The sequence below is a fragment of the Citrus clementina genome, unplaced genomic scaffold, assembly GCF_000493195.1.
Source record: "Citrus clementina cultivar Clemenules unplaced genomic scaffold, Citrus_clementina_v1.0 scaffold_6, whole genome shotgun sequence".
In the NCBI taxonomy this organism is placed as follows: Eukaryota; Viridiplantae; Streptophyta; class Magnoliopsida; order Sapindales; family Rutaceae; genus Citrus; species Citrus x clementina.
In genome coordinates this window covers 2,080,859-2,106,801 of record NW_006262139.1, presented here as the reverse complement: position 1 = coordinate 2,106,801, position 25,943 = coordinate 2,080,859, and the positions used below count along the sequence as shown (strand labels likewise).

Here is a 25,943-nt window from a genome sequence, read left to right as displayed (position 1 = left end):
AATTTGGAAATATAAGGGGTTGATTGGAAAGAATAGTGCTTAGGGGTGGGCATATTTTAACCGAACCGATCCAAACCGACCATTTGAATCGGTTTCATTAGTAAAAAAACTAGTTTCGGTTTATTGGATTGCAAACCGACATCACTCGGTTTGGATTTCGATTTGGAAGGATTCCAAACCGATTCAAACCGATCCAATCCAGAAATATGATATAATTACATTATATTCTAAGTTAAGTAATCTAACTAATTATATTTATCATTTTATGCAGATTTTGACAAATCAAAAGTAATTGCGCCATAAGTTTTGACGGACAAGATGCACAATATTTTAATTGTCAAATGTTGTTCAAGTTTATTTTAATTTTGTGAATTTGTTTTGAATAAGGGTAATTTTTAAAAACCTCCCCTGAAGTTTGGGCTTGTTGCAAGTAGATGGCGAGAATTTATTTATTTGTAAAAAACCCCATACCGTCAGTTAACTTTAACATTGACCGTTAGTTGACTGTGCAAAGCCAATATTGCCCTTAACAACAGTTTATAGACGGAAATAACTAAAAAAAAAATTAAAATTGTTGGCGCGAAAAGTACAAACCCTATTTTTTGACAATTTTATCCTTGTCAATTCTAAAGATTTACAATATCATAGGTAAAGATTATAACTATTTCATTTTCAAGTTTTTAATTTTATCTTTTTTGTAGGAACTTTAAGAAAATATCAATAATTTAAAGATGATTTTTCAATTTTTTAATTTTATCTTTCTTGTAGGAACTTTAAGAAAATATCAATAATTTAAAGAGGATAAAATAGCCAACAATTTTAATTTTTTTTTAGTTATTTCCGTCTACAAACTGTTGTTAAGGGTAATATTGTCTTTGCGCAGTCAACTAACGGTCAATGTTAAAGTTAACTGACGGTAGGAGGTTTTTTACAAATAAATAAATTCTCGCCATCTACTTGCAACAAGCCCAAACCTCAGGGGAGGTTTTTAAAAATTACCCTTTTGAATAAACATGTTAAGAACTTCTTTATTACGATGTATTATGCTGTAAATTTATGTGGATGTATCTTTGAATTGTTATGTAGATATCAAAGTAGATATGAATAATATAAAAGAGGTATTAATTTGAATTACGAACACAAAAAAATAATAAATAATTTAGGTAAAATAATATAAAAGAAGTGGAATTTTAGCTAATAAATTCAAATTGAGAATCCAAACCGATTCCGGTTCGGTTTAAAAAAATTTTAGATTGATATCGGTTTGAAAATATTTCAAACCGATAAGTTTGGATCGGTTTGAGAATATGTCTCAAACCGATCCAAACCAAATTTGCCCACCGCTAGTGACATAAACAAAGGGTTCAAGTATCACGTTCTTTCGAGTTATGATATAGTAAAGGGTTCAAATTCGGTCCATTTTGCAATCAAGACGCGTCAATTTTTCTAATTGAACCCTGGCCCATCGTCTCGGCCCAATGAAACTCCAAACTCTTAATTCAATTGTGCATGAACCGTTCTCGTCGAACTCAGACAACAGCAATGCCTGCGATTCACTCGTCACTCAGCTTTTACATGAAACCTCTATTCTTATCCAACTCCTCTCTCTTTCCTCGCAAATTCACAGTCCCTAAAGAGTACTTACTAAACCCTAGAAGCCTCTGTGCTCTTTCCTCCGCATCCAACCAAAATGGCGGCAGGTCCGGTGCCCGGTCCCTCTCTCCGTCTCCGGTCTCCGACGACCTTCAGAAAATCGATGTCAATCCTCCCAAGGGAACCCGTGACTTTCCGCCTGAGGACATGCGACTTCGTAACTGGCTCTTTCACAATTTTCAGGAGGTTAGGTTACGGCTCTCTTCTTTCTCTATTTAAACATTTTTCTTTTTTTCTTTTTTCCATGAAAATGAAAGTCAGTTTTTTTTTTCAAAAGGTTTCGCGGCTTTTTGGTTTTGAAGAGGTTGATTTTCCGGTGTTAGAGTCGGAGGCCCTCTTTATTAGAAAAGCTGGAGAGGAAATTCGAGACCAGGTTCTTTTTGCCAATTAAACCCCAATCTTTTTTATGGCATTTCCTTTACGTGTTGCCGTAGTAGGATCTATGTTAAAATATTTGCAACATCCTAGAATCTTGATAGTGGGGAGCATTTTTTTTCTGGTTGTCCTTGCAGTTATATTGTTTTGAAGATAGGGGAAATCGTCGTGTTGCATTGAGGCCTGAGCTCACTCCATCTTTGGCAAGGCTGGTGATACAAAAAGGGTACAGCTGTATTTTGATGTTCAGATTTAAAATGTTATAGGTTTTCAACTAGTTATTTACTTCACGACTTTTGTATCCAGGTATGGATGCCACAATTTGATCCCCGTGTTTTTTTTGGTCCAGAAAATCTGTATCACTGCCATTGAAATGGTTTGCTGTAGGACAGTGCTGGCGATATGAGAGAATGACAAGGGGACGGCGTCGTGAACATTATCAGTGGAATATGGATATTATTGGTGTACCTGCAGTGACGGTATGTCCCACCAAGTTCAAATAGACATTCTTTCACAAGTTTTGAGCTATTCTAATTCTGTTTGAAATTATCTGTATGAGCATGACTTTTATGTCCTCTCTATCTATAGTTGAGGAATACTGGAAGTTGTAATCTCCTCAACTGGAGCATAATCCTTTTAACATTTTAAGAGTCTAAAATGTCACATTCTTAAGCAGCTATCCTCCTCACGCGCTCTCTAGGTCTTAGACGCTCTCATTTTTTACTTCTGACCGAAGTCACTCAATCCGTACAATTTTCGGTAATGGTCTAGAACTATGTGCTTGAATGCAATGTTGTTCAATCAATGATCTGAGTCTTATGACTTGAGAAGCGCTATTTTGAACCAACATTTCTGCAAAATAGCTGAATAACATTTGTATATTTTAGCCCAAAACATTTTCATCTGTCATAGAAGCAGTGATAGTAGTTGCCCAAACTCAATAATTTTCAACACTTTAACACCAAAATCATTCATATGAGTGTGAGCACCTTACATTCAGTTGTGAACATGGTCATGCTCTCTCCCCTCCTTTTGTGTAAATCTATTATTTGTTGGTATTCTTGAGCAGGGTTGCATGTTATAATTCATATGATAGCTGAATTATAGTCTTCATGTTCATTCATTTTCTCTTCAAGCATATAATTTTTCTTTTTTATTATAGGCAGAAGCAGAACTTATTTCTTCGATCATCACTTTCTTCAAGCGAATTGGAATAACCGCATCAGATGTTGGATTTAGAATTTCTAGTCGAAAGGTGCAAATATTTCTTCTTTCAGCACGGACTCTTCCGTATGTTTACCCATTCCTTGTGTTTCTCTGAGTTCTTGTTTCACAACGTTTTGTACTCTCATATATGTTTCACGACTCTTGAATATACTGCAATGATTTGCTTTACTATGTTCTCTAGCCTACAACTGTTTCCTACATTAAAGTTAGCTGTCAGCTTCTGCTGCTCAAACTCCAGAGATTTGTTCTTTTAGTCAATTCAATTTTAGTACTAAAGAAGACCTAAAACGATTATAAATAAATTTCATGTAGTTGACTTGTTAACTATGAATAATAATGAAAAGGCTTCTTTTTTGCGAAGAAGACTCATCGAATTGCTAAAAATGTAACAAATACACCTTTTGTTACTATTTTTCCTTTTGGTGTTATCAAGATTAATATGGAAATGTAGGAGAGTTAACAATGAATTTTTAAAACACAGGTATTCCCCTAGTTTTCAACAGATGACAACTGTTTATTACTACAAAAGCAGGGCAAGAAATCTGTTTGGCTGTTTTAAAGGGTTTAGAGTTTTAGGGGTCTTCTTCAAAGTTGAGATTGCGCGTGCCATTGGAAAAATCCCCTTTTGCTCGCTGAGCATGAGTCAATCTGTACGAGGCTTAGGTAAGTAGAGTCGTATTAGGACATTCTTTTTATCTTTAACTAGCACTGCTTCATTCTCCCCTTGAGTAAGTTAGAGTAGTTAAACATTGCAGAATTCAGCAAGTGCTTGAGTTTCTGCTGTGGATTCTATTAGGAGGCACATTACTTTCTCTATGTTATTATGTGATTTCTTGGCTTTGGGATCAGTCAAATTATACTCATTATTGAAGAGGCTTTAAATTAGAATGTCTGTGAGACTCAACTCTATTGTAAAGTGACCATTTTTCCATAGCATAGGTTCTTGATTGTTCTCTTTCTCTATACAGGTTTTACAAGAAGTTCTGAGGTGCCACTCTATACCTGAACACTTGTTTGGCAAGGTTTGCATCATCATTGATAAGGTAAGTTGCTTAAGGTTGCTTATTCTGGACGCAATTTGTTCTTTGTTTCTATGTCATTGACATACTCTTGTAACTTGCTGCACATCATAGTGCTTGATTTTTCTGTATGACTGTTTGATGCAACACCAATGTGGCTGCTCACTCTAAATAACTGTACATGTATTCTGTGAATGAATAATGGTTTATATTTATTATTATTTTCAAAATTTTGAATGGCGTTGGTGTTATTGGGGCGCAGATTGAAAAGCTACCACTTGATGTGATTAAGAATGATTTAAAGTCTGCTGGGATGTCAGAAGCGGCCATTGAGGAGCTATTACGAGTTCTTTCCATAAAGTCATTGACAGAGTTGGAAGGTTGGTTTTGATATATTGTTTCAGAAATAGTATATTACTGTATTTTGTTATGTAAAAGTTTGTTTTCATTTTTCCTGAGGGGTAAGGTATAAAAGAAAAGGTCAAATCTACTATATGTGTTAGACCTACATTTGGAGTTAATTTCAAGTAATCTGCACTGTTGTCTTGGCATACATAATGGTTTTGTAGCAAACGGTAAGTGGTATTGCCCTTTCATGTATTCCTCTTGGTCAAAAAAAGTACATGATACTATATGTTACTCTGATTAGTATCATGTACTTTTTTTTTTTTTAATGCAGCTAATAATTGCTCTTCCCTAATTAAAGTGTGTCATAACCTTACAATAGCTATGATCACTCTGTCTTTTTGCTCTTCGATTAGAATTGTGATAGGACTTGGGGCTAAATTAGGGCTAATTTTATTGATTAAATCAAAAGAAAGAACAATCTTGACCTACAATTCGAGAGGTAGGTCGATCTCTCCCAAACTCCTAATTACTCCTAACACTAGACAAAACTCAATATAAACCATAAATGACTCCTTAATCTCTTATTTATACTTGAACCCTAATTAATAATAAAATTACTAAACTACCCCTGCCCCTAAAATTACTAAATTGCCCCTGCCCTTTTATATTTGTGCTTAACACAAGTTTTCATTGGTCCAACATTACTTCCCTCGCAAAAAGACGCTTTGTCCTCAAGGTGAAATCTAGGAAATTGTTGCCTCTTCTTCCTCGGCTTCTTCCCTGTCTTCCTCCTCAGCACACACAGTCAGGACTTGTAGTGATTTGTCCTTACATCAATGCCTCGGTGAAAATTTCTCATCGCATCGAAAACACAACCCTTTCGCCCTCTTGTCTTGAGTCTCCGTTTCTGTGAGGCGTTTAAAAGTCATCCCAAGTCGTGCCCCACTAACCCGAACCCTTTGGGAATCTCTCTGTAACCCCATTATTTGGGTTTTCTGGCGTCCCGGTAGTGTGCTTTGGAACTCTCGCTGAAATCCCAAGGTGTGGGTTTTCTGTCCTACCAATGGTGTGCCGTTTTGGTATAAAAAATTGATTGAATTGCTTCTATTAACCTGTTCTGTTGTGTTCTTATCCTCAATCATTTGTGCCAACTCCATTGCCTTCCCTAATCCTTTTGGCCTTAGCAAGCATAGTAAGGCTCGAATTTATGGCTTTAGTCCTTTCATAAAATTCCCTTCCAATACCGCCTCTGGGATTACCCCTAGCCGCCCCGATAGCAACTCAAACTTCTCCCTATACTCCATGACCGTTCTCTCCTGGATTAGGACAAAAAACAGTTCATGCAAATTTTCCTCTTGAGTGGATCGAAACCTCTCCAACAACAGGTCTTTAAATTCACCCCACGGCCTCAATGGTTGTTGTTCCCGCCATTGAAACCACGCAAGGGCCTTTCCCTCCAAACATAATGCTACCGCCATAAGTTTTTCCCTTTCTGAGAGTCCATTGATGGCGAAATAGCGCTCTATCCTATACATTGATCCATAAGCATCCTCAACTTCGAAAATGGGCATTTTTAGTTTCCTTACCCCAAAATCTGCTCCAAATTGAGTCAGCCCCGCCCAATTTCGCGCCATTAAAGGTGTCCAACCTCCCGAATCTACTCCAGCTTCCGCAAATCCCAAAGACCCAGCCCAAAATTCTCCTTGCCCAGCCCCATATTGGGCTGAAATCCCTTGCCTAGCTGCATTCCGGTCATAACCGCTCCCTTTCTCCCCGGTAACCCCTCTTCCTGGCCATCTGCCCCTAAATCCGACCTGTCCAGACCCAAAACCGCCCTGCCCCAGCCCACAACAGCCCTGCCCGGCCTGCCTTGTCCCAAAATGGCCCTGCCCAGGCCGTGCATCACCCCCAAACGCAAGTTTTCATTGGTCCAACAAATTGTTCATATTAGTATATTTTGATTTGTGTGAAGTGATGTAATAGCAACTACAGAAGTTTTGATTCCTAGAGATTATTTCATTCTGTATCACACATTCTGGTCAGAGAACATGCTTAAGTGTTTCGACAAGAATGTCTCATGAAATCTTTACTTGTGGTATACCCTAAACCTTCAGCAATCAATCTAACACCACCAAGATGGAGATGTGTATACCCTTCTCGTTTCCACTTTGCTACGAGATCTAAGGATATTTCTAAAGTGACATACTGCTCACTCTGAGAGGCTTGTAAAGCAGACTGATCCAGTCTAGAAGACTGAATATATTCTTTGGGGAGTGGTCTTTTGGTGGAGATTAAGGTTCCGATACTTCTGGTGAAAGAAGTTTTTTGTTTATAGAGGTTGTAAGGGATCATAACGGGAAATTGAGATTCATTAATTTGGGCAGACTCAGGAATATAGGAATATTCAACAAGGTTTTTAATTTTGGAGGCTAGATGTTTGGAACATGATTTTGGAAGAGAGAGTAGAGGAAAGAGAAATATGAGAGGAGGATGATGAAATTGAAGATGAAGATGTTTCCATAGTTGTGTAATCTTCTTCTAGGAAATCAAATAATATTATTTGACATTACTAATGATACCACCTTTGCGGTTTGCTTGGCTCTAATACCAGTCAGTAGTTGTACTTGGCGTTGTTACACCAGATCTATATCAGAACAAAGTCTGTCCTTAAGGTCAATAGCCCGTAAGTTCTGGTCTCCAGCCGATATACACTTATCTTTCAAATACCAAAAATTAAAAATCATATTTGAAAATAGTTTTTCACGATACCACCCGAAAACACGGCACTCTTGGCCTTCAAAGAGGGTGAACGTTGTGAGAAAACAATTTCATTTTAAAAATCGGTTTTGGAGGATAAAACAGGACATTTCTGATGCACAGGATCCTTAGGCTTAAGGAAAGTGCAGAGCATACTCAGTTTAGGAAATTAGAGGTGAGCGTATCATTATTAACTCAAATAATTTCTTTGATTCCTAGAAGAAAGATGTTTAGATAAACATAATGTAAAGAAAATTTGAAAATATATTCCAAATTAACTCCTGCCTTACAAAAAGATAGAGAGATCCTTATATAGAGATCTCGAGGAAGGAGAGAGAATGTGAGACTTATCTTTTACAAATGCAGAATGATTAAAGAACACCACGCCAAACTTAAAAAGAAAAAGCATAAAAAGCATAAGGCAAACTTTAGACAAGACAGGACCCTTGTCTAATTATTAAAGCAAACTTTAAAAAAGCAAAAGCGAAAGATTCTCATGCGTGTTTGCAATCATGGAGTCGATGGGTAATGTGATGGAGACACATCACCAGTGTCTTTCTCATAGTGGCGTTTGGCACGACGGATTTGTCTGTTATCAGGATAAGCTTCAGCTTGCAGATAGGCTTCTTCATCAGCGTTAGTCATTTCTTTTGGAGCCGATGGAGCAGGAGAGTCTGGTTCTGTGACAGTGTAATGGAAATTTTCAGTATGGAGGAGAAGAGAGTGAAAATCTTCACATGAATCCTGAGCGTCTTGGAATAAGACGTTAGTATAATTAGGATGTTATTCCATGACAAGGATTCCTTGAGGACTTGAACTGGAACCTGGAGTACAAGTTCGTGTCTTTGGGACAATTTTCAAGGTATGTGATGGATGCTTGTGTCAGGTGACTGGAGACACATCACCAGTGTCTTTCTCATAGTGGCGTTTGGCACGACGGATTTGTCTGTTATCAGGATAAGCTTCAGCTTGCAGATAGGCTTCTTCATCAGCGTTAGTCATTTTTTTTGGAGCCGATGGAGCAGGAGAGTCTGGTTCTGTGACAGTGTAATGGAAATTTTCAGTATGGAGGAGAAGAGAGTGAAAATCTTCACATGAATCCTGAGCGTCTTGGAATAAGACGTTAGTATAATCAGGATGTTATTCCATGACAAGGATTCCTTGAGGACTTGAACTGGAACCTGGAGTACAAGTTCGTGTCTTTGGGACAATTTTCAAGGTATGTGATGGATGCTTGTGTCAGGTGGCTGAACATTGTTGAGTTCCATTAGGTATGACTTGAGAGCAGAGGTGACAGATGTATCATGGATAATGGTATAAGAATGGGGATAAGTTTTTCATTTATAGGCCATATCTTGTGTTCAGAAGTCTCTTGTTTCTGGGTGCTGGAAGTAAGGTCTATGAACGATGAAGACTGTAGTGAACATGTCGGCTTCTTGTTCTGGCATCTTGTCTAATCCGTGAAAAGTACACATATTTTTTAGTTGCTTTCGCCACTATATGAGTGGGGAATACCATTCAAGGAGAGTCCACAGAAGGTCTGGAGAGAATTCAGGAGTGGTGAGATGGCGGAGAACTGGTTGGATAGAGAAGACCAGTTTTGTAGCATACAAGGTGGTGAGGCACCACATGTACCATAACTCATCTTCGCAGATGGTTAAGGAAGAGAGGGTAAGACCTGTGAGAAACAAGTTTTTCATACAGAGGTAAAGAAAACGATCAGGCTTTTTGCTTTGAACATTGAAGAAATATCGGTAAAGGAATTTCTTTGCAAAGTCCTGGATTTGGTGGGCTGAATGAAAAAGAATGTTCATGGGGAAAGTTCTCTGGTTGAGAGCTTTAAAAGGAAGTTGACGGTTCATGGCTATAACTAGGATGGTGTGAATGGAGGAAATGTGAGGGTTTATTTATAGCCGGATGTGTAAGGAATTCTGGGATGAGGTTCTGTTTGCTTTTTATGTGTTGGATAGTAAAATCATATTTAGCAAACCAGTTTTTTAGGTTGAGCAACAGTTTGTCAGGGAGCAGCTTATTTTTAAAGTTAAAGATTTTAAGAAAAGAGGAGTTGTCCATGTTGATAAGGAATTTATGGCTGATTAGATGAAATTCAAACTTTTTGCTTCTATACTTGACCGCCAAAATTTCTTTGTAGATCGCATGGTAATTCTTTTTAGAGTTTTTGAATTGTCCGCTTGCATGTGCACAGAAGTGACGTACACCATTTACCTCTTCAAGAAGAATAGCACTTCAGTAATCATCACTGGCATCAGTCTGTAAGATGCGTTGTCCAGTTGTGGGAATTCGGAGAGGAGGTGACTGGGCTATCACCTTTAGTTGTCGGACATCTTCTATTTGTGCTGGTCCCCATGGAGGGCATTGTTTTCTGAGCAAGCGAGACAGCTGGCTTGTGTGGATTGCAACTTTAGGGATGAAATCACGAACATAATTAACAATCTTGAGGAATTGTTGGATCTGCTTTTTGTTAAGATGTGAGTCCGGAAACTTTAATAATTCAGTTGCAATGTGTGGACTAGGTTGATAATGGCCATCTTTAATCACCATGCCAAGAAAGTTAATTGATTCATTTGCTATGCTACTTTTTTTTTTCAGAAAGCATGATTCCGTATTCCTGCACAATATGAAATAAATCCAAAAGGAGCTTCAGGTGGCTCTCATGGTCAGAGGAAAATAATAAGATATCATCAATGTGAACCAAAGCATGATGAAGGATAGGACTGATGATTTTTGTCATGGCTTTTTGAAATAGTGAAGGACAAGATGGAGAAGGGTATACACATCTCCATCTTAGCAGACTTGTGAGGATAGTTTCGAGCAAAGTGACCACGTTTCTTGCAAATGAAACATCGGTTGTGCTTTTTCTTTCTGTACTGGGAAGCATCCTTTTTTCTGAAATATCGGAGAGATTTTTTGGAGGATGATTTTCTATGGAAGTGTTTCTAAAAATGTTTCTTCTTTTTGGTTGGACAGAGACTCTTTTCTGTCGGCACCAGTGGAAACAGTTTTTTCACTGATGAATTGTTCATGAATGATATTAAGGGCTGTGCCAATTGGAGATTGCATGAATTGGAGCCGACGGTATTCTCCCAAGCTTTCTAACCAATCACGTAAAGAACCCGTTGATCGAGCCATGAATTCATGGAGAACAGCTTGAGGTTGAGTATTAAGTTTGGTTCCTTGGAGGTCAATCCATGCGGCAAATTCTTGAAGTCGAGCAGGCCATCTATGACGGGGAATGTCATCAAATGTGAACCAAGATGCTGAAGATGGTTTTGTTGAGTGATCAGGAACTGGTGGAGGCATTGATGGCTCTGGTTCTGTTGGAGATGCTTTATTTTCAGCATCAGAAGAACTACCTTCAACAATAGGTGTGGCAGTTGAAGTACTTGGATCTTTAGTTTTGGTGGCCATGAATATGCTTGTAATGTCAGCATATTCGGATTCAGAGTCAGTGGAGGTACCAACTGAGTTTGTGGATGAAGAAGAGGAAGACGGGTTGGATTTTGATGAATTTGATTCATAGACTGTTTCTAGCTCAGAGGAGTCAGAAGATGTGTTTTGGACAGTATGATAATGATACTGATCCATTGGGCCTGTCTTTTTTGGGAGGTTCAGGAGTAGCTTTTGGTGAATCTTCTGGTAGAACCGAAGGAACAGATGAAGATGAAGTGACCTTTGACTTTGGTTCGGAGATCTTGACTTTGGATCTTGATTTTTTGGGTGACGATGTCTTTGGTTGAGGGGTTAGTTGAAGGTGTGAGAATCCAAAGAACTGATTGTAAACAGGTTGTTGAGGTTTGGATGGTGTGTATAAAGGTGCATAAGTTTCAAAGATCGGAGGAGGTACTAGTGGGGTTTGTGTTTGAGTAAAAAGGGAAGGTCGAGTCTTTTTAGCATCAATTCTTGTTAATTCAGCTTTGAGCTTTCTGATCTCGGCTTATTTTTTATTAAACTTTGGTCCCCAGATGTGGTTGCTGATCATTCATCTGAGATCGGCGTCTAGTTCAGAGATACGATCTTGTAGATAGATGTACATCTGATCAAAACGATTGCTGATTGAATCAACTTTAGTTTCAGTCTGAGAGACTTGACTGGCAACTCGATCAATTTTCTTACCGAGTTGTTGAAGAGTTTGATTCTGAGCATTGGCATTTTTGGTTTGCCAATTTAAAACAACTTCATATTGTTTTGGCTCTTCAGGTTGTCAAGAGGCTGTAACTGGGGATTGAACAAAAGGTTTTGAGATAACTCTGGTTTGTGTGTCTGTCTGTTTTTCAAGTGGAGGGAATGATTCCTCATAAGATTGATTTGAAAACATGAGGCATGATCTTAGTGGGTGGACAGGAGGTTTGGGATCCGGAGGAGGTTGTGGAGGGAAGGATTTGCAAGATGATTTTGGAGGAGAGGATTTTTTCTTCTTTTTCTTTCTCCTCATGACTTCCAATTCGTCATCAACATCCGTATCATCTAAGCAAGGACAATTTGGATTGCACATATGGGCTTCAGGAACATCCCATAGAAAATGACTATTGATTTTATCTGGATATATTGGATACCCTTCTGATGAGAAACCATGAATGGGAAGTTTCTTTTCTTGACCAGTCTGAACTGCTGTGATCATAGCAGTGTAGGAAAGTTGTGAAGTGTCTGAAGCAGGTTTGGTGTCAGGTGTTTGAAAAGATAGTTTAAATTCCTTATCAATATGGACAACTCTTTTCCTAGAATCTTTGACTTTAAAAATAAGCTGCTCCCTGAAAAACAGCTGCTCAGCCTCAAAAACTGATTTGCTAAATATTATTTTACTGTCCAACACATAAAAGGCGAATAGAACCTCATCCCAGACTTCCTTACACGTCTGGCTATTAATAAACCCTCACTTATTTTCTCCATTCACACCATCCCACTTGTAGTCATGAACAGTCAACTTCCTTTCAAAGTTCTCAACCAGAAAACTTTCTCCATGAATATTTCTTTTCATTCAGCCTACTAGATCCAAGACTTTGCAAAGAAATTTCTTTATCGGTATTTCTTCAATGTTCAAAGCAAAAAGCCTGATCGTTTTCCTTCCCTCTGTATGGAAAACCTGTTTCTCACAGGTCTAGCCCTCTCTTCCTTAACCATCTGCGAAGATGAGTTATAGTACATGTGGTGCCTTACTACCTTGTATGCTACAAAACTGGTCTTCCCTATCCAACCAGTTCTCTGCCATCTCACCATTCTTGAATTCTCCCCAGACCTTTTGTGGACTCTCCTTGAATGGTATTCCCCACTCACGTAGTGGCGAAAGTAACTAAAAAATATGTGTACTTTTCACGGATTAGACAAGATGCCAGAACAAGAAGCCGACATGTTCACTACAGTCTTCATCGTTCATAGACCTTACTTCCAGCATCCAGAAACTAGAGAATTCTGGACACAAGATATGGCCTATGAATGGAAAACTTATCCCCATCTTTATACCCTCATCCATGATACATTTGTCACCTTTGTTCTCAATTCATACCTAATGGAACTCAATAATGTTCAGCCACCTGACACAAACATCCACCACACCTCTGTTGGACCATCACACACCTTGGAAATTGTCCCAAAGACACGAACCTGTACTCCGGGTTCCAGTTCAAGTCCTCAAGGAATCCTTGTCATGGAACAACGTCCTGATTATACTAACGTCTTATTCCAAGACGCTCAGGATTCATGTGAAGATTTTCACTCTCTTCTCCTCCATACTAAAATTTCTCATTATACTGTCACAGAACCAGACTCTTCTGCTCCATCAGCTCCAAAAGAAATGACTAACGCTGATGAAGAAGCTTATCTGCTAGCTGAAGCTTATCTTGATAACAGACAAATCTGTGGTGCCAAACGTCAATATGAGAAAGATACTGGTGATGTGTCTTCATCACACTACCCATCCACTCCATGATTGCAGACACGCATGAGAATCTTTCGCTTTTGCTTTTTTAAAGTTTGCTTTAATAATTAGACAAGGGTCCTGTCTTGTCTAAAGTTTGCCTTTTGCTTTTTATGCTTTTTCTTTTAAAGTTTGGCGTGTTGTGCTTTAATTATTTTACTTTTGTAAAAGATAAGGGTCCCACCTTATCTTTCCTTCCTCGAGATCTCTATATAAGGATCTGTCTATCCTTTTGTAAGGCGGGAGTTAATTTAGAATATATTTTCAAGTTTTCTTTACATTATGTTTATCTAAACATCTTCTTTCTTCTAGGAATCAAAGAAATTATTTGAGTTAATAATGATACGCTCACCTCTAATTTTCTAAACTGAGTATGTTCTACACTTTCCTTAAGCCTAAGGATCCTGTGAATTAGAAAAGTCCTGTTTTATCCTCCAAAATCGATTTTTAAAATGAAATTGTTTTCTCACAACGTTCACCCTCTTTGAAGGCCAAGAGTGCCGTGTTTTCGGGTGGTATCGTGAAAAACTGTTTTCAAATATGATTTTCGATTTTTGGTATTTGACGGATAAGTGTATATCGGCTGGAAACCAGAACTTGCGGGCTGTTGGCCCTAAGGACAGACTTTGTTCTGTTATAGATCTGGTGTAACAACGCCACGTACAACTACCGACTGGTAATCAATTTATAATGATATGGTATTATCATTATAGTTGTTGTTCAAAAAATTAGAAATTACAAGATGCCAACCATACTGTAAAATTTACCGTGTGTAATCGAGAGTGAAAACTGAGAAACATTGTTGAATGTTTGTTGAGGATTCTCATGATGCTTTCACAAATGTTTGGTTCTTTAGATCATGACGATCTTCTATTCATTCTTTATAGATGTATGAGTTCTGACATACAAAGGAATACTGGTGTAATTCTAATTTGTATTTGCATGTAATGTTTCTGTGAATCCAGAGATACTTGGGGGCGCAGGGGAAGCTGTCGCTGATTTGAAACTACTATTCTCACTTGCGGAAAAGTTTGGTTATTCTGATTGGATTCAGTTTGATGCATCTGTGGTTCGTGGTCTTGCCTACTACACTGGTATTGTTTTTGAGGTTAGATGTGGGAAATGGTCTCTCTTCTTTAATCTTTGTATACGTGCGTGTTTCGCATTCTTATCAAACTCAAAGTACTCGAACTCAATTTCGCATGAATACATGACCACCATTCACCAACCACTTGTGTACTGGGCTGACTCTCTCTTCTTTAATCTATATGTGTACACTTTAATACAAGTTAAAGTTAAATACATCACTCATGTCTACTTGTATCATGCTGTGCTGGTGGGGATGATGCACCTTCCTAAGCTACCCCCAACTATGGCATTGATGTTATCCATATCAAGGTTGCTTTTGGTTGGCATATTTCTGTTTCAGGATCTTAAATCTGAGAACATGACTGATGACCATACTTATTCCAAAAAAATTTTGAAGTTGGAGACCTTAATGGATTCAAGGATATAGAAATCTACATACACAAGTGCATTATTTAGGTGAAGTATAGCTAAATATCATCCAAATTAAAATTTGTAATTTTCTTTTCGCCTATCAATTGTCCTCTGTTGATAGAAGTAATGATCAAACTAAATTTTTTCTTTTTAAAGTATCAGCCATCGTCTATTGATAGAAATAGAAATTGGAATTGTCTTCTTACCTTGCTTATGACTTAAAAAATCCTTGACAGTGTTTTGACAGGGACGGAAAGTTGAGAGCAATTTGTGGGGGTGGACGTTATGATCAGTTACTCTCCACTTTTGGTGGTGATGACATTCCAGCTTGTGGCTTTGGATTTGGTGATGCTGTCATTTTAGAAGTAAGTGAAGAAGTTTTCTACACATAATCACTATTTTAAATCCTGTTATGTCAAAATAAAGAAAACTTCTTAAAAAAATGGTTGTTTGGATCAGATAGTATTGGAATGAAGGAAAATTTGGTGGGTTACAATCATCTCTTGTTTAGATTCTTTATATTGACAAGGAAAAAGGGATTTAAACCAATCCATTAAAACTCCATAAAGCATTCTGGTTGTAGGTGGCAAAATTTGAAAGAAGAAAATGACTTAAAATATTATATTACTGAGCAATTAAATATTGTTTTTGTCCTTGCATCTTAGTTGACATTATGAGGTGGAAAAATATTTTAAACTGTTTCCTTATTTTAGTAACTGATCAAAGATATAACATTCAACCAATATTGCCACTAGCTTCCTAAAACAATTCAACTGCCGTTCTCTTTCTTTTCCTTTCTTTCACAACTTATCCTTTCACTTTTTGTAATGGCTAAAGTTCATATTTAGTGAAAATAAGTGTGATCAGGTGCGCAGCTGCACACTATAAGATGTGCGACTTCGCGCACGTGATCAGCTCCATTAGTGAAAAATACTTTGATATTTTTATATAGAAGCAGAACATGGTGCACATATTCCAAGATTTGCTATCTAACTATGTTGGAGTTATCTAGCATTGGCATTACCCACTAGTGCTAGCAATAGATTCTACGTTGGTATATCATTTTCGCGATGTAGCTTTCTAATGATGCTTATTAACATATTGTGGCATTGTGATGCACTGCAAAGCCATATCTTACATATCTTTCTGTAACATTTAGATCTTTAGTAATAAAGGTTGCACTTTCAATTAAGGGGACAATTTAAAATGATGCCTCTCAAATTATCATTGGTGCTGATGACTTCTTATTCATCTCTATTTATATGCCTAGTGGTTAAGGGTGTTTTATTTGATTTTGTGATTCAATGTTTAGTCAAATGTTGTCCATTGATTCACCTGAGTTTGAATCTCAGCAAAGTAAAAGGTTAAAAATTAATTTGAGATAGATTTTGCCTATCCTCTCTACATTTTTATATAACTAGAAATAAGAAATTGTTGTCTATTGATTGACCAATCTGGCTGTATGTGCTTGAAAAGTTATTGTATTCCTTGGTGGATGAAGTAATGTTCTCTTGCTAAAAATTAGTGGCCTCCAACATGTTCATTCGATGGATCGAATAAGTAATTCAGTTTTTTTATGATGGAATTTGTCAAGCAAATTGTGGAATGAGAAATTGTTTACTAGTTTTTAACATTGGGGAAGAGGGTTTATTTTACTTTTGTCTTACATTTTCAGTTGCTCAAGGAGAAGGGTCTTCTACCACCACTTAACCACCAGGTGGAGAACATTGTGTGCGCCTTGGATCATAATCTTCAAGGAGCAGCTTCTATGGTTGCTACCACATTAAGAGGGAAAGGCCAAAGTGTTGATTTAGTCTTGGAAAGCAAACCGCTAAAATGGTATCAAGCTCCATCTTTCTATTGTGAAACATTTACAAGTTACTTGATCAATCTTTCCGGTATTTTATCAATCTTTCTTTTAGGGTGTTCAAACGGGCTGCACGGATAAATGCTCAACGGCTGATATTGGTGGGGACTACCGAATGGCAAAAGGGTATGGTTGGTGTGAAAATCCTCTCTTCTGGGGAACAATATGAGATTAAACTTGACGAGCTCGAGTGATCAGTTAGGATTTTTTTTTTTGGTGATTTTTGTGTACTATTCATGTAAATGTCTTAATTGCTTTATAATATTCAAATCTATTGATTTTCTTTAACACGTGTACTTGTACAGATTATTAGTTAAATTAAATCAGTTTTATGCTTTGAATTGAATCGTTTTGTGGCTTGCTGTTGGCAGCGATTTATGAACAGCGATTCAACATAAAATGATGTTAGTGGGTGTGGCTTTTTCTTAATCCCGTTTGGATCAAATTTGGGTTGACCGTAACTGAATTGACCTGCTTAATCAGTAAACTAACCATGAAAATTGAAGACTGACACAATCATACGCAAAGTACGTCTCACTTGCTCGTTTAAGTACTATTGTTAAAAATCAACTAAATGTGGTGTAAATATGTGAGTTGGGCACTTTTTTTTTGAATTGGCATCAATTTAATAAATAAATTTTAGAGTTTGCATATTTTGGACTCGTTATTGCCAGTTAATTAAAGCGGTCATATTCAGATTGGTAAATGAACCCAAATGGCACAAGTTTAACAAGATTGACATGGTCCAGTGAAATGCACAAGTCTTGAGCTAATCTTTTTCCAATCATTCCCAGACAATTACTGCAGAGAAATGCAGAATAACAAAATAATGAGATGGGTGAAGTCTTTGTTGTATTCGCCTGCCGTGCAAATACAATTTCCAAGAGTCAATTTTAGGATTTTCTTCTAGATTACAAAGAAAGAATATTTTACAGAAGCAGATTTCTCCGAGACATGGAGCTGCAAGAACGAGTTTATTGTGAAGATTCAGAAAGGATGCCGTTCCATCAGATAAAAGGGTAGTTATTCTGCATTTACTATCAACATTTGTTTATTTTTATTCTACTAAATACACATAAGTTTTAACTAGTCTTACATGCACCTACTTCTAGGTTCTAGCCATAGAAACAGTGAAATAAAATGCTACAAGATAGAGAGTAAAAGCTAGCGTTGTTCTAATTAGGTACAGATGGCCCCACATATCCGAATCCCATTATGAAGAATGCCCCAGCTTGCAGTAAGAGATACACAAAGAAATGATCTTGGCAAAATATCAGGTTATAGATTGCACAGTAGAGCATAAACGTCCCCATTATCAGCTCCAAAACATGCAGCCTGTTTGTCAAAATAGTCTTGTTAAATCAAATTATAGTTAGTTAATGCTTTGGTGATGTTATATTCTGTATGGCAAAATGTTCTGCTTTTATGTGAATTTTGGCTCTTTATCCTCTTTGTAATTGATGGGTCTTTGTGGTGCTCTAGCTTTTGTTCGCATGCTTATTTGAGTGATGGTTCTTGAACAGAATAGCTATTTGCTGTGTTTATTTTGCACTTAGGTGTAGTGAAATTATAGCTCACATAGTAAGAATAGATAAATACCTTTCTCCAACTTGAGACCGTGATTTCTTTAGCGTTTTGATGTTATTCTTTTGCTTCTTCGTGTTCCCATGCTTCTCCGTTACGACCCATTCATTGACGCGATTAGCTTCTAGGAGGCCTATAATTGCTGCCTTAGCTCGAAGGAGCGACATGACATTCTCAAACAAAATCCAGAAGACAATTAGATGGAAGGACCTGAGCATGAAATGATAAAATAACTAGTAGTCAACATCTTAAAAAGGATAAATGGTATAAGGGTAAACTTCAATTTATACTCTACTTAGAATGACAATCTTCAATCTACCCCTACTGACTATTAAGAAGGGGAAAAAAATTATCAACGAGCTACCCATTTGCCCTCATCTTCTGAACGAAAATGGGGGTAAATTGAAGATTATCATTCTATCTAGGGGATGAATATAATGAAGTTTACAAAGCATAAAAGTGAAACTTTATATTTCTATGACCTGTTTTCTGGTACCTTGGTGTACAGACAGCATTCAGTAAGGTAATGGTGGCTGGAATGTAAATAGCAATCGGCTTTGTCAGTTGGATTTCAGGAACCAAAACACTGGTTGGTATAACTATGCAGTAAAAGAAGAAAGTGACCCAGTGTGCTATTATCTTCCTCACAATAAAAAATGCATATATAAGATAGAGTCTTTTCCAGACTGAGACCCTCTGCATAAGAGATAAGATAGCATGTGAGATTCTTCCTGGATGAAAGTTATTTAGTGAATCGAATGCTATCCTTCTAGCTGGATTGATTTTAGTTTTGTCTAGATGAAGGCTTAGCGAAATTAGTTTTACAGTTCACTCACTTCACAAAGAATGATTTCTCTGGTCATTTTACTGAAGAGGTTAGATGGACCGCATGACCAACGGTGCTGTTGATAACGGTATGCCTTGAAGGTACTAGGTAGTTCATTTTTAACCTAGCAGGAGAGGAAGCAGAGACAAAAATTATCACACAGAGAATCAATTGGATTGCGATATCTAATTATTTCTTGAATTTGTAGGACAAATACAAGCGGCAAAAATATCTGTGAGATGTAGACTCACTCCTAGGTCTCCAACAAAGACAAATTTCCAACCCTTGAGGCTAGCCCTGACTGCAAGGTCCATGTCTTCCACTGTGGTTCGGTCTTTCCATCCGCCAGCATCCTCTATGGCTTGAATTCGCCAAACACCTGCTGTTCCTGTAAGCACACAAAGCTAAGTTACATTGGTTTAATTTAGTTCTAGTGGTAGATAGATTATTGTTGTAGGATTTACCATTGAACCCGAAGAACTGACAAGTTGAGGAGCCTACTTCTTGCTCAATGGAGAAGTGATAATCAAGTGACATCTCTTGGAGCCGCGTCATTAGGCATTCATCAGCGTTTACTGGAGAAAATCTCATTGAATGGTAAAAATGTAGAAATACCAGAAAACAACTGAATACCAGAAACTACCTCAAATATTTTGCAGATATCACCATTAATGACACTAAAGTAAGAACTTAACTATTGCTAGTGGGGTAAGTAGCATCTGCATCTAAATCTAGAGAAATTAGCTCTCTGGGCAGTTTAGGTTCACATAAAAATCGATCTTGTTTTGTGGTCTTACCAAATTTCCATCTGGCTTGAACCAATCCCAACTCTTTGTTTTCTAGCAGATAAGGAATCGTCCTCCATAGAAAATCCTCATCAGGTTGAAAGTCTGCATCAAAGATCACCACAAACTGACAATCTTTGACATACTGCTTCTCTAAACCTTCTTTAAGGGCACCTGCCTTGTAACCATTCCTATTCTTCCTAGTTTCATACTTCACATTCACACCTTTTTCTGTCCATTTCAGGCACTCCAGCTCCACTAGTTTCTGTGTGTACTGGAAAAAGTCAGTCTGAGTGCACAAATAAAGAGGTTTTAGATTTTATTGGGTACAAAGAGATGAAGTGATACCCTCAAGACTTCATTGGTTGAGTCATCAAGAACTTGAACTATGAGACGGTCAGATGGCCATGAAAGTCCACAAGCAGCTCCTATAGAGAGCTTGTAAACCTGTAGAGGAAAGAGAAAAAAAGAGAAAAAATTTGAGAATTAGTTTAAACTTTTAACTTTCAGTTAGTTGCTTACTGGAAGTGATTTGATCACAGCGGTTTGTGATGATTGTCAAAATAGCTGAAATAACAATCATGAAATTTAGACAACAACCTAGCATTTCTCTTGCCCTCTGTTACCCTTTTTTTTCTCATTGTGCTATTATGTTAACTGCCTACCAGTTACCTCTAACTTTGTAGCCTTGAATATCTGTCTGTTTGTAAGCTATTAAGACCTCAAATTTGCAGAGGATGAAATAGATGTACCATGAGGAATGATCAGTCAAAAAAATCATGACATTATGTTATGGATATGTGAACTTAACAGTCTTACCCTAAAACTAATAAAGCAGAGTCTCACACACCAGATGGAATGGTTAGTTACACAAACCTTCATCATCATTTGGCCTACTTTGTATGCTGCAGCTGTGGCTTACGCGTTTAATAACATGCTGAGTCACAAACATAAATAAATTTTTATCTGTATATGACTCTGGACACTGGTTATTATGGTCTTGTAAGACTTAACTGAAGCTGTTCTCAATTTCACATATGTAATGAAAAGCTATAATATATAATGCTGAAAATTGGAACATGTGCATAGAAGGTCCAAACTTCTAATAATTTCTTAATATGGAAGTTTCTTTTTTAGTAAGTTTTTCACGTAATATGAAAACGTAATATAAAAGATTCTGTTAATAGCATGATGATGACATGTTCTAAAATGACCAATTTATGAAGAACAGAAGAGTATAATAGTTCAAAATATGAGAGATTAAAATTTAATAATATGATATATATTTCTTTAGAAAGAAATAAACTACTTAATTGGTTCATAACAAACAAATTGCTGTTTGGTATCAGATATAGTTCACTGCTTTTTGGTTGTCTAATACAGGAATAAATTCTTTTCTGAATGTCACCAACTAAAATTTACTACCATTAATGACATATTCATCTCAACTAAGAAGCTTGTAGGTCATCTGGATTGTAGGTTGTATTTATTCATGCAGTGGTATGTAATTATGCAATTAGCATATAGTCCATGTCTGCTCCCTTTATGTGACATTAATTACAACATAGATAATTAAGAATACCTCCTTCTCATTATACATAGGAATTTGAACCAACACCATAGGGTAGCTTTTGTTAAGCTCTAGATCTTCTTTCATCTCCTCCAGCTTGTACTCGGTGTATCTTTTCTTCCTCAAGACTTTTACATACAAGATCACAATGGCCATGTAAACCCGTTCAATGAAAAGCATCAGAGACATCACCGAGCACAAGATAATTGCTGGGTGTAGAAGTGGTACAATCACTGAAGCACGTATAGAGTTCCAGGCATAGCTTATGCCGCTTGTACCGTCTGTTACTCTCTCCTTAGGCTCTTGAAAAATCAAATTTTTCATGGTCTCTGTCCCTTTTTTTATTTTGGTTTTTGATTTTGATATGAATGAAACAAAGAGACCAAGCTTGGATTAACAAGATATGGCAAGCATTTTAAGGATGAGGGCAGTGACTTGATGCAGGAAGTGCACCAACTAGGTGCAGTGTTTTGAGAGTATATTTTACCTTAAAGGAAAAGGCATAGAAAGGAGAACACTGAATCTAGGATTAGAAATTTGAGGAAGAATATACACGGTGAATGGACCATTGAATTCTTTTATCTTTAGAGGCACCGAATACACGCAAGATACGGTGCTGCAACGTATGTATCTGATAGCTGGATATCTGGCCTTCTTGTCGATTAGGCAATTAAAAGTTATAAAATCAATAGTTCAAGTTCAGATTAAATTCACCTCTTGTACTTTATTTGGTTATGAGATGGTGGTTCCTAGTTTATAATAAGTTGGATATGAGCTACAGACAAGCTGGCATTTCTTGTTTCTTCTCTAAGTGCGTCTTCTCTTTCTCTGCTTGTCTAAAATTGTTTGTTACTCATTTGTCTATTTTCCCCGTTTCATTTATTTGGCCAAGTAACAATCTAGATTTGGTGTTGGCAGGTAAGAGTCTAAAATGGTATAACAGTGAATTGAAAGAAGATGTGATTTTAAGAAGTTGGATTTCAACAGAATCGGATTGACCAGTTTACACTTGAACCTACAGAAGTATATGAAACAGAAAATTGCAGGTTAATAGACAGAGTCTCTTCTTTTTAACAATTTAAAAAACAACAAACTATTTTATGCCCAGCCTAGATAGCTGGCATAGATTTTGCACATACGTGTCCCTAAAGAAAATTCCAATCGTTCTTTGGATTTGTATAAACATGTTAACAATGCATGCATTGCATGCGGTTATGTAGTACAAACCATTGTCGTACACCTCATCTATGCTGTCAGTTTCCTTAACAATGAATAGTTGTCAATGATGTGATCGGTACATAAGCCGCGTGGTTAGTGGATCCAATTTGTCTGTATGGTAAAAGTTTCAGCTGTTTCTCCGAAGGCTGAATAACTCAAATAAGAACTATTAGTAAGATCAGGATTTTTCTCAGATAGTAGATTGCATATTTCTACCCTTTTGCCCTTGAGGTGGTTCTTCTAAGGATACATTTTTCTTTTTTTTCAAACAAAGAGTACTGCATCAATTTTGTATTCATTAATGTCATTGACATAAATAGAAGGTTTCATTTGCTCTGTGTATTGATATCATTGACATAAGTGGATGCTTTTTCTATTTTTTATTTCTCTTTTTGGATAGAAATAGAAGGCTTTCTTTCAAACAGCAGATACACATGCAAAATGTCGTGGCTTACGCAGAAAGTCTTGAGACAAGGAAATGTTGTACACATATTGTAGCCAATGCTTTAACAAGTTCTATTACAGTAAAATTCTTACATTTTAATTTTCAGTTGATCCCCATTTCCCTTTTCAACATTTTCCCTTTACTCAATTTATTTTCAGTCCTGTGGATGAAGCAGTTGATTACGCCTAAAAACATTAGTGGGAAGAGACAACCTATGCCAGGCATTGCATTGCATTCTATTGAATGAAATCCATTGAAACTAGGCTAATGTTTCCATGTGATCTACTTTTCTTAATGACTTAAGTGATTCGTTATGTTTCTTCTAATGCAACATCATTAGATAAATGTCTTGATTGTAATAACAAGTTGTCAAAAGTTTTCCATGGGGCTGTATGTGATGCTGGTTTATAGTTGAGTCCTTGTATCCTTTTTCAGGTCTTAACCAGGATGTCTGCTTGCCAAATACCAAATCAGGCGAGGGGGTTTAGAATCGGTTCACCTTCCTATCTGCATTCAAATGCAGATCCATGATATTCTAGAGGCTTGCTAGGAAAATCAGTTTCTAATACTTCAAACCTGCAGTAGCAAGGTGAATTTCACAATATTTTTGTTCCATTGCAAATTTTGGGTTAAAGAAAAATCATCTGTTGATAAATGTTGAAGAAAGAGACTGAATTCATGTATGCTTTAGGATGATCTCTCAAATGCACGCCATGCCACACCGTTCAAGAAGATTTTGACACCAAATGCAAATTGGCTTTCTGCTATTGGTATCTTAGTTCATTGTTTGTTTACAAATAAGTATAGCCTGGAGGTTCAGAGCCAAAGCCAATATGATATGAATCAAGGGGACAGCATTTAGTTAAAAGGCAAGGAACTTTTCCAATATAATCCTGCCTTTTAAGACTGAATTGTATTTGAAGATAAACAATCTATTTCATAATTATTATTAAGAGAATGGATGTTGCAATAAAGCGTATCACTTAAATCTTTGCATCAAATATTATCATTATCAAGTATAGAGTAAGAAGAAGGTCATTCTCGCAGAGGACTGCTTCCAATTAACAAGTTATTAGCACAAAACACACAAACTGCCTAGCAACAAAGATTTAATTAAAAACTCTATCTAGTCTTAACAAAATTAATTCAAACTTTTCAGATCTACTAAAGACAAATTAACAAATATGCACACAAAATTTGGAGGAATTTAGAGCTGATTTGCTATGTAAATTAAACTAAAGAATTTAAAATAGAAAATCTGAACTTGCAAAAACAGTTCTTAAAAGATTAGAATATAATGCAAATTATGGTTAAGAAATTATTTTCCGTCACAAAACATTAGATTTAGATCAATTATTAGAATTATCAGTCACTTTTATTTGAAAATAATAATTCTAAGATAATTATAAACTCTTTACTTAGTTTGTTTCCATGAAATAATCTAGAAGAAGCTCTCTAGATTTAATTTAATAAAAGTGTTAACAGCAAGAAAGATATAGGATGAATTAAGAAACAAACAAACAAGTTCAATTTATTTACCTTGAATTATATTCCACGTACAAGCAAATGAAAATATCACATAATCATTAATCAGAATCTGCCAATTGATTATGGATAAAAAAGCTAAACTAGTAATTAAATCACTTTCAAGTCCATCTACTTGGCTGCCTAAAGAAACAAAATAGTAATTCGTAATTCCTGAATATTAAATTAGTGAAATATAAAATCCTCTAAAGAAAGATAAAGAAATTTGGATTTTGAAATTTTATTGACTGAAATTTATGTCTAAGATTTTGAAATCAACCCTAATTAATAAAAAGATTACTCACACATATTTGAATTATTCAATATCAAATCCATTAAAAAAAACTACCAAAAGATAAGAGAAATTTTTAGGTTATTTTTTTAGATTTCTCAAACTTCTTGATTGAATTATATCTATGGCAGTCAAATCTTCTCTCCAATTTGCTTACTTCCTTCCTTATGATCTTCTCTCCTTTGGATTAATACTTCACCCTTTTTTTCTCCTTTAACAATGTCTAACTTGTTTCGTTTTTATAGAGTTGCTGTCTTAATCTGTTTAGGACTAGTGAAACTCATTTTTTACCTTCTTTTCCTTATAAGAATAGGATTTTGATCTAAGAAAATAGGTTCATGTAGCAGAACAGCTTTAAAATCCGTTTCTATTATAGCCCAATTACAGAAATCTGACCAGCCTTAACGAATTTATCTTTATGACTCAAATATAATTTTCAATGGGCTATTTTTAGAAACCTCCCCTGAGGTTTGATATAATTTCACTTAAATGGTGAGATTGATTATATTCTCACTTACCTCCCCTACTGTTAGCATACATACGGGTTGACCGTTAGTTGACGAGGGCAAAAATGTAAAAGACAAGCTGAAATTCTTAAAAAATCAAATAACAATAAAAAAATAATTTAAAATCTATTGGATAATTGTATTAACTGATTACACACAATATCCATTGTGTAAAAGAGTGCATTTCTCTTTCCCCAGCACAAAAAAGCAATGGATGACATTTTCTCACAATTTTCTCTCCACTCCCCTACTCTCATTTCCTGGAACAAAAAGAAATAAACACCAAGAGCATATATAACCCATGAAGAAGATATACATGGGTGGTCGGAGAAGGCCACCGACCGGTGACGATCAACGGCGGCCGGAATATGCCACTGTTATTAGAGTTTGTAAGAGGTTATTTACTTTATCAAAGTCTAAAATTTTTAAATACCTTTGATTTTCTTGTTTTTGGAGATTTTATAAGTGGTTGTTGGTTGTGTTTGATTTGTCTTATTCATGGGTTGGTGGTGGAA

The 25,943-nt window shown here is 36.5% G+C and overlaps 2 protein-coding genes across 4 annotated transcripts; one reads left to right on the top strand and one right to left on the bottom strand.

The window, feature by feature from the left end:
• Positions 1–1,509: 1,509 nt before the first annotated feature.
• Positions 1,510–16,966, top strand: LOC18040044 (histidine--tRNA ligase, chloroplastic/mitochondrial). Its single transcript, XM_024182368.1, has 11 exons — positions 1,510–1,839; positions 1,931–2,026; positions 2,166–2,254; positions 2,378–2,507; positions 3,191–3,283; positions 4,224–4,298; positions 4,537–4,654; positions 14,277–14,419; positions 15,048–15,176; positions 16,487–16,650; positions 16,734–16,966. Exons 1-11 carry the CDS (start codon positions 1,510–1,512, stop codon positions 16,870–16,872), a joined length of 1,506 nt encoding a protein of 501 aa, XP_024038136.1. The 3' UTR covers positions 16,873–16,966.
• An 809-nt stretch (positions 16,967–17,775) lies between these two features.
• On the bottom strand, positions 17,776–21,767 carry LOC18038034 (mannan synthase 1). Of its 3 annotated transcripts, none has more exons than XM_024182199.1 (9): positions 21,456–21,767; positions 20,222–20,320; positions 19,886–20,138; positions 19,553–19,663; positions 19,340–19,476; positions 19,099–19,212; positions 18,759–18,958; positions 18,278–18,472; positions 17,776–18,013 (listed from the first exon to the last, which is right to left on the bottom strand). In XM_024182199.1, the coding sequence occupies exons 1-9, from the start codon at positions 21,765–21,767 to the stop codon at positions 17,854–17,856; spliced, it is 1,581 nt and encodes a 526-aa protein (XP_024037967.1). In that variant the 3' UTR covers positions 17,776–17,853. The 3 variants fall into 3 exon arrangements, with proteins under 3 accessions (XP_024037967.1, XP_024037968.1, XP_024037969.1); XM_024182200.1 differs by having other exon boundaries at positions 17,776–18,030; positions 18,289–18,472; XM_024182201.1 differs by having other exon boundaries at positions 19,886–20,147; positions 20,231–20,320; positions 21,456–21,710.
• Between the last annotated feature and the right edge of the window lie 4,176 nt (positions 21,768–25,943).